This window comes from Lepidochelys kempii, chromosome 4 (genome assembly GCF_965140265.1).
Source record: "Lepidochelys kempii isolate rLepKem1 chromosome 4, rLepKem1.hap2, whole genome shotgun sequence".
Taxonomy (NCBI): Eukaryota; Metazoa; Chordata; order Testudines; family Cheloniidae; genus Lepidochelys; species Lepidochelys kempii.
Genome location: NC_133259.1, coordinates 126,454,037 through 126,472,907, shown reverse-complemented (window position 1 = coordinate 126,472,907; position 18,871 = coordinate 126,454,037). Strand labels below are relative to the sequence as shown.

At 46.7% G+C, this 18,871-nt stretch overlaps 1 protein-coding gene across 1 annotated transcript in view; it reads left to right on the top strand.

The window, feature by feature from the left end:
• The window catches only part of FGFRL1 (fibroblast growth factor receptor like 1), a 253,333-nt gene that overhangs the window by 228,282 nt on the left and 6,180 nt on the right, over positions 1-18,871 (top strand). The window contains exons 4-6 of the mRNA XM_073342841.1: positions 1,940-2,020; positions 9,692-9,976; positions 16,513-16,866. Of these exons, the coding sequence (XP_073198942.1) occupies positions 1,940-2,020; positions 9,692-9,976; positions 16,513-16,866 (720 nt within the window). The remainder of the gene's footprint in view (positions 1-1,939; positions 2,021-9,691; positions 9,977-16,512; positions 16,867-18,871) is intronic.

Genomic DNA, 18,871 nt, shown 5'->3' with positions numbered 1-18,871 from the left:
AGATGAAGAGGAGAAACCGCCCACCAGCATGGAAGGGGTTAAAGAGAGCCTTTGTGCCCAGCTGGCCCTGCCCCATTATACCTGCAGCCAGTGCCAGGCCTGGAGGGGGAAGTAAAGGAGAGAACCTGACTCAGTTTGGGGCTAACTGGCGAAGAGGCAGGAACTCGCTGCCTACCTACCTGAGGGGAAGGGTCACTAGCCTGCCAGCCAAGGCAACCACCAGGAAATAATACCATCTCCTTGGCTGAGGAGACTGGAAGAGACTTAGGAGCAGCAGCCCTAAGAAGTAACTGGGTGACTGAAGCACGGAGACCTTGTGTGATTCCGGCCCCGCAAAATTTAGGGCTGCCCTGTCCAGAGGAGCCTGAGACTGTGGCAGGGATCTGCCCAAGGTCCACAAGGGAGTGCTACTAGAGACAAGCCACCCTCGTGACTTGGACTGTAGGGGCCATGCCCCACAATGAAGGGACAGCGGTAAGAAGTAACCCAGAGGAGTGAATTTAGGGCTTGTCTACACTTACATTTTATAGCGCTCTAACTTGCTGGCTCCGGGGTGTGCGCAGCAAGTCTGAGTGCTTTAGAGCGCTAGTGTAGACAGCACTCGGAGCTAATCCTCTCGTGGAGGCGGATTACCAGGCGTGCGACCACACTCACACTTCAAAGCGCTGCCATGGGAGTGCTCCCACAACAGCGCTTTGAAGTTTCCAGTGTAGCCAGGTCCTTAGACTCCTGGGTGGGAGGTGTATTCAGGGGTTGACTCACACAGGGCCCTGGGCTGGGACCCGAGGAGAGGGCGGGTCTGGGTCCCTCTACCCAACTGCCTTAAAGACTGAGGCACCTTGACCAGCGAAGCAAAGGGCCGGCAGTCAAGCATTCCAACCAGTAGGCCACCCAGCCCTCCAAGCTCCCTGTTAGAAGCCCAACTGACTTAATTTCCAGCACGTCTGAAAATAAGGCCACTTAAGTAGGTGCCAAAATTGGGATCTCCATCCATCCCAGGTCTGAAAATTCTGGCCTGAGTGACTTGTCTGGGATAAGTTGTGGTATAGTTAATGAGATGTCATCACTTTGCCCAGAAAAAAGGGTTCTAATCCTGGTTCTGACAGTGACGTGTGATTTGACCTTGGGTAATTCTCTGAACCTCTGTTTCCCCATTTGTAAAATGGGGACAAGAATATTTACTTCCTCCTACCCTTTGTCTTGTCCATTTGGACTGGGAAGGGGCTCTCCTACTGTTTATCTGTGCGGCACCTAGCACAATAGGACACAGATCTCAGTTGGGGACTCGAGGTGCTATTGTAATAGAAATGATGATGGGGGACAGGACTAGATGGACCATAAATTTAGTCCAATTCATTCCAGTGCTCTTAGTTTGTTTTTTTTTTAAAAAAAAAATAGCATGTCTACTCAACATTGTTGCCTTCCTGACCAAAGCTTTCCATTCAGCGCTCTCCCAGGTTCATTTGATCCCAATAAGTGAGCTTGCTCTCCTGATCGTTTATGGAAACTGCAAAGTAAAACTCTTGCCAGAATTCCACTCCTTGCGCTCCACACGACTGATCACATAAGTCTCTCCCTCCTCCTGGGTTTAATTAGCTGTAATTTTGATGTATATAATTATTTGCATGGAGGGTAGAATGGATCAGCTCCTCCTAGGGAACGGTGACCAGTAAATATAAACAAAAGGGCTTTTGTCGGCTATTAATGGAAACATTGATTAATCTCCTATCATGTTAGTAGCCTACTGAAAAGCTCATAAAGCAGCAAGCAAAATTGTTCATTAAACTGGCCAGGCTGCTAGCACCAGGAAGTGAGTGCAAAATGCACTTTAAGTGCCTTGTGGCAGCACAGTGCCTCCCAAAGGCAATGCAACCTCCTATCAAAGGCAGCCATGTAGGAGGAGACGTTTCTAAGAGCTTCTCTCTCCCTTTCTTTGCAGATGATGCCAGCTCAGGAAAGGACAGCCCAGCGTCTGAAGGCTCCAATGGTGAATACGAAGATCATTCTGGGAAGCAGTGGGGTAAGGGACAGATTTTTTTTTTTTGGCTTCCCACACATCCCTGTTCTGTACTATTCATCGAAGTCCACCTTGATGTCACATTGCACTGAAGGAATGGAAAAGGCAGTGTGAAAGGAATTCAGTGATCAGATCGATTTGTATCTGTGGATGGTCAAATGTCAAATTGAATCTCGTCTGAATGCATCAGTCTGAACTGATCCCTTCCTTTATTAAGTGTCCACCTGCCCCAGGAAATGTAGCTGGTGATCCACACTTGAGCATCTGCTATATCCTAGCATTGTGCTCTCTTGTACTTGTTTCCAGGAGCAGTGGCTTTCCTTTGCATGGGTAGGCCTAGTACGGCTGGGCATAAATTCTTCATAAAAAACATATTGAAATTTATAGTGGGATTTACAAAAGCATTGAGTGCCGGCCTACCTCTGCTCCCATGGAAGTCAAATGGGAGATCTGGCTTCAACGGGAGCAAAGTTAGGGCAAATCTGAGCACTTCTGAAAATCACCAAGTCGGGCTAGAGTACAAAGCCCTCAAGTGAAGATGCAGTTTATTGGCAAAAGAACTCCTTCAGCCAGTATACAGTTAAACCATCTCCCTGATTGATGGAAGGTGTACTGGCAAGAGGACTTTTTTTTGCCTGTATAAGCTGTGTCTACGCAGTGATTTTTGCCAGCATAGCTATGTTGGTTGGGCGAGGGGGAGGTTCATTTAGGTGTTTTGTTCATCTTGTCATAAGCTAAAACCAGCTCCGAAACAAGGCTCTGAACTGCTCCAAGGTTTGAGAGTGTCCTGACCCAGGGTTTGGTTCAAGCCATTCTCCACACGCTCTTTGTGGAGAAACAGAACAACTTTTGGGCACTACTGGCATGGGCAGGAATTTGAACTGATGACCCAGATGTGTCAGGGCCAGATCTCATTTTTGCTTTTATGACCCAGCTACAGCTCATCCCTTTTTTAAATTTTTTTAGTTTGATTGATGATTTGTCACCATGTTCCTAAACCTATTTCTGAGAGATTTCATCCAGTCTAAAGAGCCTTATTCAAGAATTTACCCTTGCCCAAACAGGGCAGATCTAAGCTGTCATCAAAATAGGAAATTCCAAATATAATAATGTAACAAATGCATGACTAGCAACTTCAGGAAAGCCACCATGTTGTGAAATATGGCCAGCAGGTAACCTCATGGCAACAGTGAGGCTGGAACTCATTCTGTTTCAAAGCTCCTACCGCCGAGCTAAGGATAATCCCCTCCAGCTGTTGGCAGTAGAGGGTATATGATACCATCGTGTTGTAGTTCCAGTTCTTACCAGAGGGCAGTGACGCACATAAACATAATGCACATAAAGTTAATTACATTATTATGTGGACCATGCTAGCATCTTTTGCACAGGACTGCAGACAGGGTCCAGGACCCAGTGCTTGTTCTGTCCTGGGAAGCTGGTGAAGAGGGATGTAATTCTGAGAGAAGATGGCAGATTTTTATAGAGAAAGGATGGAAGATTCAGCTATTCCACACTTCTAGAAATCTCACAGGACAGATTCTGCACATATCACATGAAAAAAGGCAAACACAGACCTGTCTTTAGACCTCATTCCCATAAGGGGCATGAGCCAGAAGTTGAGCTTTGTGGCAGAAGTGCCCTCTAAAGGTAATTGTGGACAATCATGATAAATTGGACATTTCTGCAACCACTGCATTAACTCTATCTGTTAAGGGGATGCAGCAGGCACCTCTGAGACTTATCCATCCATCTGTGACATATTCCTCAAGGAAAGGAATCTGTTAAATTGCTTCCTACCAAGTTCTTGCTTGATGTTTTGCCATTAATTATTTAATTTTAATTACACCGAATAAATCTTCATAATAAACAGTGTTAGAGCAGGAGACCTGCACACACTGTCCCTTTGACTCAGTCAACTTGTGTTTCCCTCACGCTTGCATATGGCATAATTTATACTGTAGCAAAGTGCAGCTCTTGGAGTTTACAAAGCAAACTCCTAAAGGTGTGTGGGAGAACAGTCATGCAAAGTCTGAATAACATAGAGGCACTCTGTAATGGGGTCCTCTGGCTCTAAAGGCCCTGCCCCCAACCCTTGGAGAGGAGCTACTGGACCCGGGACTCAACGATTGACGAGGAACAACTAAGGAATAACAGGGTTGGGAGTGGGGATCATAGGTTCAAAACTAGGGATTCAGAGGTGGACACCAAGCAGAGAACCCCGCATAGCACCCACTACTCCTCAGAGCTGTCTAGGGAGCCAGTGGACGCCGCCCAGAGGAACTCTGCCCGGATACGTGAGACAAGGGAGGAATGGAAATAGGCCTCACAGTCGCAGAGCACCTCCCTGTCCAGCATCCTCCTTCTGGTGTTGTAGATGGCCACTTTGGCCAGTGTTGTAGATGGCCACTTTGGCCAGTGCCAGGAGGCGGTTGATGAGGAGGTCTCGCGTCTTTGTGGGGCCACAAACAGTGTGTGCCTATATGAAGAGGTGTGGGGAAAAGTGCAGCCAGACCTCAACAAGAGGTTCTGGAGGAGCCGGAAAAGGGGCTGCAACCTGGTGCATTCCAGATAGGTGTGCGCCAGGGTCTCCCTCACATTGCAAAAGGGTCCTCTCGCAGTTCAGCAAGCAAACCTTCAGTAGATGATACAGATTTTGGAACGGCCATTTAGTAAATGCAAACTCACAGCTCTCTCGGCCTCTCACTCCCTCAAGCTCACTCTTTCTTCTCTGTGTGTGCGTCTCTCTCTTTCCTTTTGTCAACTGGCCTCTCTGAACTTGCCCAATTCAAGCTTTTGTCAAGGAAACCTTTCAGGACTGTGTAAATGGGATCTGGTTTCACTGTATCACACACAGGATGAAGCAGCTTTTGAGGCCACAGTAATCACTTAACCTTCTAAAAGAAAAAGGGGAAAAAAGCCTGAAAAAGTATTATTTTACCTGTAGATTGCCATGTCTAAGAGAGGGATTGTCAGAGGGGTGAACACAGGACTCCAAACAAAAGTTCTCGAGGGATGAGATAGGAGTGAAAGCAAACTGAGCTGTTGTTGACCTGACTGTAGTGAGGAAAATGCCGACCCTGTTTTACAATATTGTCCCTGTGCAGGAACTAGGTGGGAAAACAAACCCTATTGAAATATTTTTATGCAAGCAGAGGGAAGATATGGGCAGTTACACATGAAGTTCCAAGATTAAAGTCAGTGATGTGACTCATCGGTCAGTACAAAAGATATTAGTGAATGTGCCTATTCTGGAGCTGCACTGTGAAATGCTAATGCTAGTGTAGAAATCCCATCGAGTGAAAATCTACCCTTACATGGGCTTCAGTTCATGTGCATGGAGTAAATTATTGCCTTGTTAAAAGATAACCAGTTAGACCCATTTCACTGCTGGATGATGACCACTTCTGTGTCTCATAGCCTGACTCTCCACACCCATAATGAAAGCACCCTGTGGCCCTATTGGCATTTGTCTCCAGGACGGCAGCTAAACCCCATGGTTTCGAGCGCTCCCAGAGCGTGGTGCTGAACAGGTTAATTATCTCTCTGGGAGCATGACTGTTTTTACTGGATAGGAGGCCTCTGGTTTCAGGAGATGCTCGAGGGAATACCCAGCAATTTACACAGAAACCGATGGGATGGGCTAGCACGTGACACTAGCTGCCCCAGCTGTCGCTGGTAGTACATTCAGTGCAGGAGTTGCTCCGGTTCATTAGGTTACACATGAAAGCCCCTGCGTGGAGAGTGAAGCATTTCTGCACCAGGGTTTGAAATAACATGACATGGCGAAGATCCAGAAGGACAGCCGTGGGTGAGGGTGGGGGGTAAGGCGGGGGCTGGCTGCTCATACAAGAAAGGGCCTTGAAGAGAAGAAGCGCCATGGGCAGCCTCCTTCCCAGACAGAGTGGCTGGGCCTGAGGCCAGTGCGTGTGACACACACTCAGATCTGTGAGGGACCCGGCTTCTTTTCCTCAAGTGTGTGAGGCCTGCGCGCCAACATCCTCACGCCCAGGGAGCTGCCCGCCAGCCTCTCCCACTCCTGAGTAGTGAGGGGACGGAGCAGGAGTGGCACAGCAGCCATAAACCAGCCTCCAACAGAGCTCGGGCTGTAATTTTTGCCACCGTTGTGAAGCCACAAAAAGCACTAGAGTGAGCAGCTCATCCATAATGAGCCAGGTTGTACGTGGAGGTGGGGAGTTTCTCCCTTCATATACCGAGAACAATTGCAGTGCTTGTGCTCTGCTGAGCACAGGGACTGCTCCCGGCCTGTGCCCCTACGGACACCTCATGGACCAGGGCCCCACCACACCTGTGCACTGGAGAACAGAGCTGGCTGGATGCACGGTCAGGGATGTTAGGGGGCTTATTCCTTCACCCACTTACTTCCCTGGTCCTTCTCGCATGAACAGAGAGCAACAATACCCAAAGTCCAAAAGTGCAAACAATTCGATGTTTATTGGGGTGAACTTCCAGCAAGCATGATTCCAGTTTCCTTCCTTAGTGTCCCCCTTCCCAGCTCTGATACCACAGAGCCATACCTGTGTCCCTGTTCCCATTTCCCCCCCTTTGCAAAACATGATTCCAATTTCCCCACCCCCATTCTGTTCCCATTCCCTCCCTTAGCAAAACATGATTCCAATTCCCCACCCCCATTCCCTGTTCCCATTTCCCCCACCCATGCACCCACTTCCTGATTGACTGCAGACTATATAATAAAACTTGAGTTCTGCTTAGCTATACCTTAACCAATCATTTTCCTGAAATTTAACTAACCAATCCTAACATATTGTAACATGATTATGTAACCAATTATATCCCACCACCTTAATTAGTTTACACCCAGCAAAATTAATTATACAGCAGACAGATACACTCACAGAACCAGACAGAGACCATGTAAATAAACAATAGCAAAGTGGGAACTATAATGACAAAACAATACAGAAGTGAGGATTTCACATCCCAGCTAGTGATAAGTGACTTCTTGCCAGACAGGATGCTATCAAACTAAGTTTCCTTTTACATCTTCTAGACACTTCCCTTTCTCTGGAGGTGACAGGCATTATCAGGACAGGATTGTATTCCTAACAGCCCAATAGCACCTTATTTCAATGTGACTAGGTTGGAATGTGAGGAGGTGACCGGTCGCTTCCCAGCTTATGGCTGCCTCTGCTGCTTAGCCAAAGGCCTGAGCCTAAGAACAAGGCCTCAGACTGTCACAGTAAGAGAAGGCCCTTACACTGGCAGACAGTGATTTTGATTCTTTCTTTTATACCTCTATAACTAGCTAAGTGATAAGAATACAACTAAATTCTTAGAGTATAGGCCTTTACAGACAGGCCTGATTATCTATATCCTAACAGGAGAGCCTGCTGAGCCCCCTTAGGAGGTGTCGTGAGGCTCTCCCTGTGCACTGGAGAACAGAGCTGGCTGGATGCACGGTCGGGGAGCCTGCTGCACCCCCTGAGGAGGTGTTGTGAGACTCTCCCTGTGCACTGGGGAGCTCGGAGAGCACCTCAAGCACAGCTTTCCTGGCATTCCCACGGCTGTTCTGCTGCAGTGACACACTCCGGTGGCTAATCGGTGTACCCTGCCCCAGTGTGTCATAGAGAAGGCCAGTCACATCCATCTATTCAATATTTGCATGGTTCTTTCCAGATAGAATTAAAGATGCGGCTCCTGCCTCAAGGCCCTTACACGCTAGGTGAGACACATCATGACAGGGTGCCAGGAGAGATGGCAGCGGCCGAGCAAGTCACAGGAAGGAAGGGAAGGGGCGTTACATGAAGGAAGGATATAAGGTTGTGCTCAAGGCAAGGCACGCAGCTTGTCAGCTCCCTTTGGGGCTGGGAGGAAGAGCTATTAATTTAGATTTCATTAGGCTGGTGTGGGAGGGTGGGTCACTGGAGACATGGAGGAAGGAAGGGGGCTTGGAGGAGGGTGTTTGAAGGAGGAAAGGATCACAGAGGATACATCTGGCACAGGAGACAGAAAGCGAGAAAGTGCAAGTGGGGCTTTGCTCTAGGCCTGAGTGAGAGATTTAGGGGAAGCAAGACACAAGATGTAACCAGGGCAGAGCTGTGTAGAGGAATAGTGAGGGAAAGGAGTTTGAGTCTGACAGGGAGCCACTGACTGGAATCTTGAGATGGGACTGGCATGGTCAAAGTAGTGAGAGAGGAAGGTGAGTTTGGCTGGAGTGTTTTGGATAGACTGGAGGATTGCCAGGTGGGAGTTAGGTAGGCTGAAGAGGAAGAAGTGGAAGTAGGCTTGGCAGGAGATTGCGCTAAGAAATGCCCCGGGTGTAGTATTGCATAACGAGAGTAATTGTGGGGGATTTATGCCATCTTCTGAATTGTTCATTACAGGCCGCTCTTAGACAAGGTTCTGGCCTTGAAACTGCCATATTCCACTGTAGCAATTTTTAAGAGCTTTTTAATAGATTTTTTTTTATCATATTGGTAAATCAGGCCATCCATTTATTTTACAGAAAGGACACAGTGCAAAACTATTAAAGCCATGTGGACAATATTATTCCACCCCCTTTTCCTCTGAAATTCTGTTGTGGAATTTAATGAATAATTGAAATAATGTCTTCAAAAATCAGTAGGAACTGAGCGCCTAATTCCCTTGGGTACTTTTGTAAATCCTGCACTTCCTGTTGACTTTTGTGAGGTCAGGATTTGGTCCATTGTGAGCTTCCACTTGAGAACTTGTGCTTCCTTGAGGACAAGGTTGCAGAAGAACCCACTACCCATTGCTAGGTCTCCCAGATGCTATTGTAATGGAACAGCCCTGTGCCATGTTTCTGCTCACCTGTCATGTGGAATGAGTGGGTTAGTAGCTCTTCCTAACCTCAGAAACTCATGGATTTTTTTTGTTTGTTTTTTGTTTGTTTTTTTGGAATGAGACTGCTTTTTAGTATTAATTTTTCATAAATTAAAGCTGAATGAATCTCAGAAAGTTCAGTTCAGATCAGCACTCAGAACTCTGGATGCTCATCTGGACAATCTGAAGCTCTGGACCTTGTAAAATTGGCTATGAGTTACAGAAAGAGCAGGTTCCTTGTACAATTTCTCTGACTCTCTGCTGGCATTTGGCCACGTTTTGGGAGTTGCTGAGCACTCTCAACTCCCATTAAAATCAGCAGGTGTGGAGGGTGCTTATCTCCACTCTGGATGATCAGAAATAGACCAGAAGAACAATCAAGCTTATGGAACTCTGGATTCTGCTTCTGGTCATGACTGAACCCAAGAAATGCAAAGAATATAATTCTATAGTTGTGTCCTGAAAGGTGGCCATACTGCTAAGGGAAACTATGAGGCCAAATTCTGCCCTGAAGTACAGGTGACTCTGATATTATTTTGTGACATTGCTGTAATCCACTGCCATAATTATAGAGTGAAATTCTATGGCCTGTCTTATGTAGGAATTCAAACCAGTGATCAAAATGGTCCCTTCTGACCTTAAAATCTACGAACCTACGTAATACTTATTTTTATGAAGGAACCACACTGGACCAGTGTATGCAGTAGTGATGCATGGGCATTTCTTGCATATTTGGAGTAGAGTGTCTCAGAAACAATGGCGGCAGTCCCTATAGATAACCGTGTAGTGCTCTGGTTGTGTGGTCCATCATGCACCTTGCTTAGTGTAATCAACACTTTGTGTCCTTTGCAGCCCGGCCCAGATTCACGCAACCTGCCAAGATGAGACGGAGGGTGATTGCACGGCCTGTAGGAAGCTCAGTCCGCCTGAAGTGTGTTGCCAGTGGAAACCCTAGGCCTGACATCACCTGGCTGAAGGATAATAAGCCCCTCACACCTCAGGAGATTGGGGAGAACAAGAAGAAGAAGTGGACATTGAATTTGAAGAGCTTAAAGCCTGAGGACAGTGGGAAATACACGTGCCGAGTGTTTAACAAAGTTGGAGAAATCAATGCAACATATAAAGTTGAAGTAATCCGTAAGTGCCGCCTCTGGGCTGAGTGGGTTATTAGGAAAGGGCTTTTACAAGTGCGCTGACTTGAATAAATAGAACATTGTACCAAGAGCTGTGTGCAATGCCAGAAACTGAATTCCCAGATTACACTAAACTGGGAGGTGTTGCAAACTTCAGCGCAGACAGAGAAACAATTCTTCAGAGTCTCTAATAGAGAGGTCAGAAACATGGGCAGGAAATAATAAAATGTGATACATCCTGATAAATGCAGGTTAGTATGTCTGGTGAGAGCAACTCCCAGAGTAGCAGGGAGGTACTCGGGAAAAACTACTATCTAGAGAGAGAACTAATGGTGACAGTGATCAGCCCGGTATGTGTGCTCATAAGGTGATGTGCCTGCCAAAAAAGTTAAGTGCGATTTCAGACTACAGACCAGAGAGTCCCACTTTTAGGGTCTAAGAGCCATTGGGAGTTGTTCTATTGACTTCATTGTGGGTTGGATAAAGCCTTTAATGTGTCTGAATAAAAATAGTTTAGGGTGGCTACTCAGAGATAATGGGATGAAGTGAATCAGTGGAAAAATTAGGACGGATATCAGAGAAAAGCATTCTGTTGAGTCATAGAGCAGTCTCCCAAGGAAAGTGATAAAAGTCCCATCACTAGAGTAATTAAAAATTAACAAGACAAAGCATTTAGGCCCAGATTTTTAAAGGTATTTAGGAACCTAAAGTTACAGATAGAAGCCTACTGGAATTTTCAAAAGTGCCTAGATGCCTGACTCTGAGGCACTGAATTCAGGCACCCATTGGGAGTTAGGCGCCTAGGCACTTTGAAAATCCCATGGGGCATCTATCTTGCATCTTTAGCACCTGAATACCTCTATAAATCTGGACCTTAGGGCACATGCTATAGGGGATTGTCCTGCTGTGGCAGTGGGATGAACTAGATTGCTGTCCTCTGTATGTAACCCGATAGAGGATTCTGTGGCTCTAATTTCCTGTCTTATTATTTTTGAAAATAATTATACTGGAGAAGCTACTCAGATCAAGTGAGGAAGAGCTTCTATTCCTTGGATTATGCTATGTTTATGATAGCCTAGTATGGTGCCATGCAAATGATTATGATGCTGCAAGCTCAAGAAAGAGGAGGAGAAAGGCTGTGAGAGGGGAGATCATAGAATCATAGAATATCAGGGTTGGAAGGGACCTCAGGAGGTCATCTAGTCCAACCCCCTGCTCAAAAGCAGGACCAATCCCCAACTAAATCATCCCAGCCAGGGCTTTGTCAAGCCTTACCTTAAAAACCTTAAAGGAAGGAGATTCCACCACCTCCCTAGGTAATGCATTCCAGTGCTTCACCACCCTCCTAATGAAAAAGTTTTTCCTAATATCCAACCTAAACCTCCCCCACTGCAATTTGAGACCATTACTCCTCGTTCTGTCATCTGCTACCACTGAGAACAGTCTAGATCCATCCTCTTTGGAACCCCCTTTCAGGTAGTTGAAAGCAGCTATCAAATCCCCCCTCATTCTTCTCTTCCATAGACTAAACATCCCTAGTTCCCTCAGCCTCACCTCATAACTCATGTGTTCCAGTCCCCTAATAATTTTTGTTGCCCTCCGCTGGACTCTTTCCAATTTTTACACATCCTTCTTGTAGTGTTTGGTCCAAAACTGGACACAGTACTCCAGATGAGGCCTCACCAATGTCGAATAGAGGGGAACAATCACGTCCCTCGATCTGCTGGCAATGCCCCAACTTATACAGCCCAAAATGCCGTTAGCGTTCTTGGCAACAAGGGCACACTGTTGACTCATATCCAGCTTCTCGTCCGCTGTAACCCCTAGTTCCTTTTCTGCAGAACTGCTGCCTAGCCATTCGGTCCCTAGTCTGTAGCAGTGCATGGGATTCTTCCGTCCGAAGTGCAGGACTCTGCACTTGTCTTTGTTGAACCTCATCAGATTTCTTTTGGCCCAATCCTCTAATTTGTCTAGGGCCCTCTGTATCCTATCCCTACCCCCAGCGTATCTACCTCTCCTCCCAATTTAGTGTTATCTGCAAACTTGCTGAGGGTGCAGTCCACACCATCCTCCAGATCATTAATGAAGATATTGAACAAAACTGACCCCAGGTTTGACCCTTAGGGCACTCCACCTGATACCGGCTGCCAACTAGACATGGAGCCATTGATCACTACCCGTTGAGCCCGACAATCTAGCCAGCTTTCTATCCACCTTATAGTCCATTCATCCAGCCCATACTTCTTTAACTTGCTGGCAAGAATACTGTGGGAGACGGTATCAAAAGCTTTGCTAAAGTCAAGGAACAACACGTCCACTGCTTTCCCCTCATCCACAGAGCCAGTTATCTCTTCATAGAAGGCAATTAGATTAGTCAGGCATGACTTGCCCTTGGTGATTCCATATTGACTGTTCCTGATCACTTTCGTCTCCTCTAAGTGCTTCACAATTGATTTCTTGAGGACCTGCTCCATGATTTTTCCAGGGACTGAGGTGAGGCTGACTGGCCTGTAGTTCCCCGGATCCTCCTTCTTCCCTTTTTTATAGATGGGCACTACATTAGCCTTTTTCCAGTCATCCGGGACCTCCCCCGATCACCATGAGTTTTCAAAGATAATGGCCAATGGCTCTGCAATCACATCCACCAACTCCTTTAGCACTCTCGGATACAGCGCATCCGGCCCCATGGACTTGTGCTAGTCCAGCTTTTCTAAATAGTCCCAAACCACTTCTTTCTCCACAGAGTGCTGGTCACCTCCTCCCCATGCTGTGCTGTCCAGTGCAGTAGTCTGAGAGCTGACCTTGTTTGTGAAGACAGAGGCAAAAAAAGCATTGAGTACATTAGTTTTTTCCACGTCCTCTGTCACCAGGTTGCCTCCCTCATTCAGTAAGGGGCCCACAATTTCCTTGACTTTCTTCTTGTTGCCAACATACCTGAAGAAACCCTTCTTGTTACTTTTAACATCTCTTGCTAGCTGCAACTCCAGGTGTGATTTGGCCTTCCTGATTTCACTCTTGCATGCCTGAGCAATATTTTTATACTCTTCCCTGGTCATTTGTCCAATCTTCCACTTCTTCTAAGCTGCTTTTTTGTGTTTAAGATGAGCAAGGATTTCACTGTTAAGCCAAGCTGGTCGCCTGCCATATTTACTATTCTTTCTACACATCAGGATGGTTTATTCCTGTAACCTCACTAAGGATCAAATATAGTCAGGAGCAGGAGCACGGAAGACCATAAAGCAACACATGATACAGAGAAAGCATGTTCTTCATATGTTAGTGCATGTGTTTTAGCATGATCAAGTTAATCCCGGTGTGAAATCTGCTCTCTGATAACTCCCTTTCTCTAGAATAACAGGAATTAAAAGCACATGTGGGGAGTTGTGTTGTGCTCCGAATGCACAAACCTGCTGGACATCTGGTATCAATAAAAATGCAGCTGTGTGGAGACGGTAAAAACATGTGTTTACACTAAAACCAGAAGCAGAGACAGGGAAATGAATCAAGTCCCATCCTAATGTCAGTTGTGGCATTTTCACTTCATCAAAACCAGACGGCACCAGGAACAAACCCTTTTCTGTGTCAGAGAGTAGTCCCCATTTATCTTGGTTTTTATCAACCTACAGATATATGTAACCCTTGTTGTCATTAGCGTTTTCTGGCTAGGAACAAAAACAGTGACCAAAGGGGCAATAGAACCAAAGCGATAAGAGTATTACAGCATTTTCACAGGCTTCCTCCTATTTTAATAACATGCCATGGGCGTTTCAGGTTTTATTAAATTTCCTTCCTTAAATCTTCCCCAAGCCTCCACTTCTCAGTCTCACTTGCTTATCTGAGTCTAGGTCTTTCCAGCTTCGATCCCTGCTGGTGTGTTCCTCATGTACGATCTCTTAAGAATATGTGACATTTCTGCCACGCTGGCCCACGTTCCCTGGGGTCTCGGTGCTGATAGCCTCCTGTACATCCTATCCTGATTCATCAAAGTATGGAACATTGTTCCTTCCTCCCACCTCAATGCCTGCCCGGTGATACTGGGAACTGGTTCTTTACACACCCAGCCCAAGGGTGGTTTCCATTAAAAGGTCAGCATTTGCCAGCCGTTGCCACACACTGATATCTGAGGCAACAGTGTCTCCCTGCACCTAGACGAGGGAAATCTGTGGTACTTCAGATACCTCTCTCCAGAAACGGGTGGTAAATACTGACTTTCAGATGTGAGCATTGGAATCTATTCAGCACCCTTGCAATAATGGATACACTTTTCTTTCACAGTGCCTGACAAAATGGGGTCCCTGCCTGAGGCCGCTGAGTTTAGTAATAATAAATAATAATAGGCTGGTCTGGTGAGCTAGTCTTAATGCTCTTTGAGAACCCTGGGTTTGATTTTCTATCATGGTATCTTGCTTCCCCGGCCAGCAGGGGAATCTTGGAGTGCTGCTGAGATGAGATGGTCAGAGGGCAGAGAAGGCTTCCCTGCTGACTAGGGAAGCAAGACGGCTGTGGAGTTCTCCTCAGAAAACGACACGGGAAGTGGTGGCTTCTCCATGCTTAGCACATTTGCGATTAGACTAGACGAAATAAGAGTTTATGCAGGTGGAAGTGAAGTACTTGACTTAGGAGGTCTTTCCCACCCCTAACACCTATGGGCTTAAAACTTGGTGTGTAAGCCTCCCTGAGCCAGGAAAGTGGGGGAAAGATGGAGGACTTCCCATCAGCATCAGGTTCCCACAGGCATTCTGCCAGCCCCAGTGATGAAGCACTCCTCCAAGTGGACTTCAGGAAGCATGTCCCTGAGTAGCCATTGCTGCCCCCATTAACAGGATGCAGCCTGCACTCCCCACCATCAGCTGGCTAGTGCAGAAAGTGGAGTGACCTTGTCCCGTCTTCTTTGGTAAGTCTAGGGGGCTTTTGGAGAGACAGGGATTGCCCTGTGCAAGGAGAGGGAATGTTCCTTTCCCTCTCTTGTCGTACCCACACTGGGCTAGCAACAGCCTGGACCTGTGACTCTCCTGTTGATTCATAATAGGTCCCCGTGGCTACAGCACACAATATCCTACAGATCTAGCAGGGAACATGCAGGACTGCCCCATGGAAACATCCTAAGATTATATATAACTGCCACCCTAGCAGGAAGCTAGCCTGGTGATGCTATGGGCCAGCATCACGATTAATGCCAGGAGCACTTTTGCCATAACAGTCAGTTTAGGTTGCCACCCTTGCTACACTATCCTGCAGGGTTTTCTGAATTTCTTTCTGGAATAATGACAGGAAAGTGTCGGTGTGGTTTGCCCTTTTTCATCCTGGCTCAGGACACTTACCTGCCCTGTTCCAGATTCAGAGAATAACGCAGCAGGTGTTATGCCCCTGAGGGTCAAAGTGCACCAGTAAGCACAGGCCTGTGCTGGGGCAGTGCAGAACTGCACTGTGCCCCTGCAACAGACATGCCAAACCCACGAAAAAAATGCAGAAATTGGGGTTTGGGGTTTTTTTTTTGCTTAATTGGCTTGTGAGTTGTTTGTTGGCTAGTTTTTGGCTTGTTGCTTGTTTGGCTTGTAGCTTGTTGCTTCTTTTTTTGATCAGCTCCCGGCAAGCAGGGGTAAGGGGAGGCAAGCAGGGACTAGTTGGGGAGAGAGTCAGGGGTGCACAGCGGGCCCACTGCAATCCCAGATTGCCCACTGGGCGGATCTAGTCACATAGAGTATTGGGGTTCTTAGGGATTGGCTTGGTTTGGCCTTGTTTTGAAATGGGATTAGCTTGATTTTTGGCTTCTTGTGAAAGTTGGGGTGCTTATTTACCATGTGAAAGTTGGCAACTGTGCCCTGCGGGAGAGCTCTGGGAAATGCTTCTCCTAAGGAGGTGCAATCCATGCTCAAGATGCAGTCAGGACAGCAGCTGCTGCAGCACCCCTTCCGAGCATGCAACCTGCCTTCACCTCTGTGGCCATTCAGCTACACTAGCCAGTCTCAGCAATGGGGTATGTGGCCCATCCTCCTCCTTGACTCTCCTTTTTGGGATCACCAGCACCCTGAGGGGTAGTAGCAGGGGACAGTTCTTGCACTCAAGAGAGCACAGGGACTTCAAAAGGGCCAGAACCTTGAATGGATGGTACAGAGTAGGGGAAAGGCTGCTCAGTGTCTTCCCTTTTCCCCAACCACTCCATTACTGAACACTTGCAATATCTAGTCCTATGCATACCACCCGGGAAATGCAGCTTTATAAACTGGCCTTGTGTTACGGTTGAGTGACAGTTTAAAGTCCTCTTTAAAGCAGGAGGGAAACTAGTTAGTTCTGGGGTTGAACTGTGTGACTCCCCGTAACATTAGTGGGGCTTGGGTGGCTGAATACTGATGCCCCTAGCTCAGTAGGTAGCTGGGATAATGTGATCAGAGTAGAGATGGAAAATACCTTTGATATGAGATTTCTGGGGCCTGATTCCTTAGCACTGACAGAGGGATTTGCAGCCTCTGTCTTTAAACAGTCCCCAATTGGATTGAGGAACACAATTTATTTTTCATCCCGTGTTGTATTTGTTTGCAGAGAGGACTCGGTCCAAACCCATTCTCACAGGAACGCACCCTGTGAACACGACCGTGGACTATGGTGGGACCACATCGTTCCAGTGCAAGGTCCGCAGCGACGTCAAGCCCGTCATCCAGTGGCTGAAAAGGGTGGAGTACGGCACAGAGAACAAGTACAACTCCACCATTGACGTCGGGGGGCAGAAGTTTGTCGTGCTCCCCACCGGGGAGGTCTGGTCCCGTCCGGACGGCTCCTACTTAAACAAACTGATGATAACACGAGCCAAAGAGGAGGACGCTGGGATGTACATCTGCCTAGGGGCAAACACAATGGGATACAGCTTCCGCAGTGCTTTCCTCACAGTGTTGCCCGGTGAGTGTGGGTTGACTGGAACTTTCCTTCTAAACTGTCCTGGCCCAGCATGTTCTGCATTGCGGCATCATTGCAATCGCTGATCCAGATCCTCAGCTGGTATAAATCGCTTTCCTCCATTGACTCAGTGGAGCTTCACTGATTTACACAGCTTGGGATCTGGCGAGCTTTGGTGAGGGGCTAGATTATGCTGATTTTTCTACTGCCCGTGGTGTGCCTGAGTTGATCTCCTCCCTGAGCCTCCTTGTAGGTTGCTGCATAAATAACAGCTCCGGCAAGGTTAAATAACCGGGTTGAAAATTCCTGATCTGCTTTTGTGCTGGAGCAGGGCTGGGAAGTCGTATTGTGATGCCGTCTGTGCAACGCCCTGTAAAGTGAGCCCAGGCACTCAAAGGAGCTGAATGCCCCTCCCCTGCCTGTTTTTTTTTTAATTGGTTTGTTGGTAAAAGGAAACAATGAAACAAGCCCATAAACTGAGAAGAATGAAAACAGTGTAAGGATCATGGCCAAAGGAGAAGAATGGGTGTGAAAGAGATTATGATAGGCTTGTTAATTTCTTATTTGATGAGTCCCTGGGAGCTCTTTTGCCGAGCTCAGAACTGCTTCCCTCTTTGCTCCTGCCCTGTGCTCTGCTCTGTGGCTGAGACCTGCAGTACAGGAGCTTTCTAGGGCTTCCAGTCTAACTTCTTCATTGTCCCTTTTGCCCTCTTTAAAGTGCGGTCCTGCCCCGAACAGTGGTTTTATAATCCAGAGTCTGCTGGCTTTAGTGACAAAAACAAATCGGCCTTGCTTTTCATCCTCTCCGCCCTGCAGAGCCACTGCAGCTCAGAGAAGAGAGGAGAGGAAAAGAAGTGGTGTAAATGTGGTCCTTATTGTATACATTAAGCATTTAAAAAAAAAAAAAGATGTTTTTCTGGTGATTTTTTTGTTTGTTTGTTTGTTTGTTTGTTTGTTTGTTTGTTTTTACTGAAATAACTAAAAAAACCCAAGCTCTACATGTACTATTTCAGACTAACACTAGATTTAGACCTCAATGAAAGAAAAAAAGTCATTGACATCTTTAAAGAAGTTTGGCTTGGAAAGAAAGTTATACACATTTGAAAATATTGTACAGTAGAGTATAAGATTAGGATTGCGAATTCACAAATGATCTCGTATGTGTCATCTCAGATTTTTATATGGCACCTTTCATCACATTATCTGAGCTCTGGTACCTTAGGGCCAAATGTTTAAAGTTATCTAGGTAGCTACAGCTGCAGATAACCCCCTAGCAGAATTTTCAAAAGCCCCTAGGCACCCAGGTCCCTATGGGAGTTAGGCACCTAGGTGCTTTTTGAAAACCCCACTGAGGACTCATCTGCCTTTTTAGGTGCCTAGATACCTTTCAAAATCTGGCCCTGAAAGCCCTGATTCAGCAAAGCAGCTCAGCTTTCAACATGTGCTTAAGTCCATCCCTATTCAGCACAGCACTTACACATGTGTAAATCCTATTGAAGACAATGGGATTAAGCACAGGTTTACAGTTCAGTACATGCTTAAGTGCTTTTATGACCAGGAATGGACACAGGCATGTGCCTAAGTTAGGTAATTCAAAGTTGTGTTTCCTGCAGCACCACTAATTGAGCTCTGGATGCATATTATACAAAATCTACTATTATGCAAAGGGGGCCTAAACCCTGAAATTTGGGAGTGTGGATCTGATTCTGAACAGTGCCATTTCGGCCTGTCTCACTAGGGCTTAAATGGAACAACATGTTCATGAATGCAGGATGCTAGAGGTTTGTAAGGATAATCAACTGCATTTCTTGACTATCTGCAGTTCAATTCTCGGTGGTGACGGTGCTGTAAAATTGAATATAAAGTGCTGCACGCAGTGAGCTGCTCTGGTGAGAACAAAAACGTATGCCTCTGTCACTAAGGGCTCGATCCTGCTCCTGGGACACTGTACAGATGCAGTGCATCAGGGCCTGAGCCATTAGTAGTGGGTCAGTGTTGAAGCGAATAG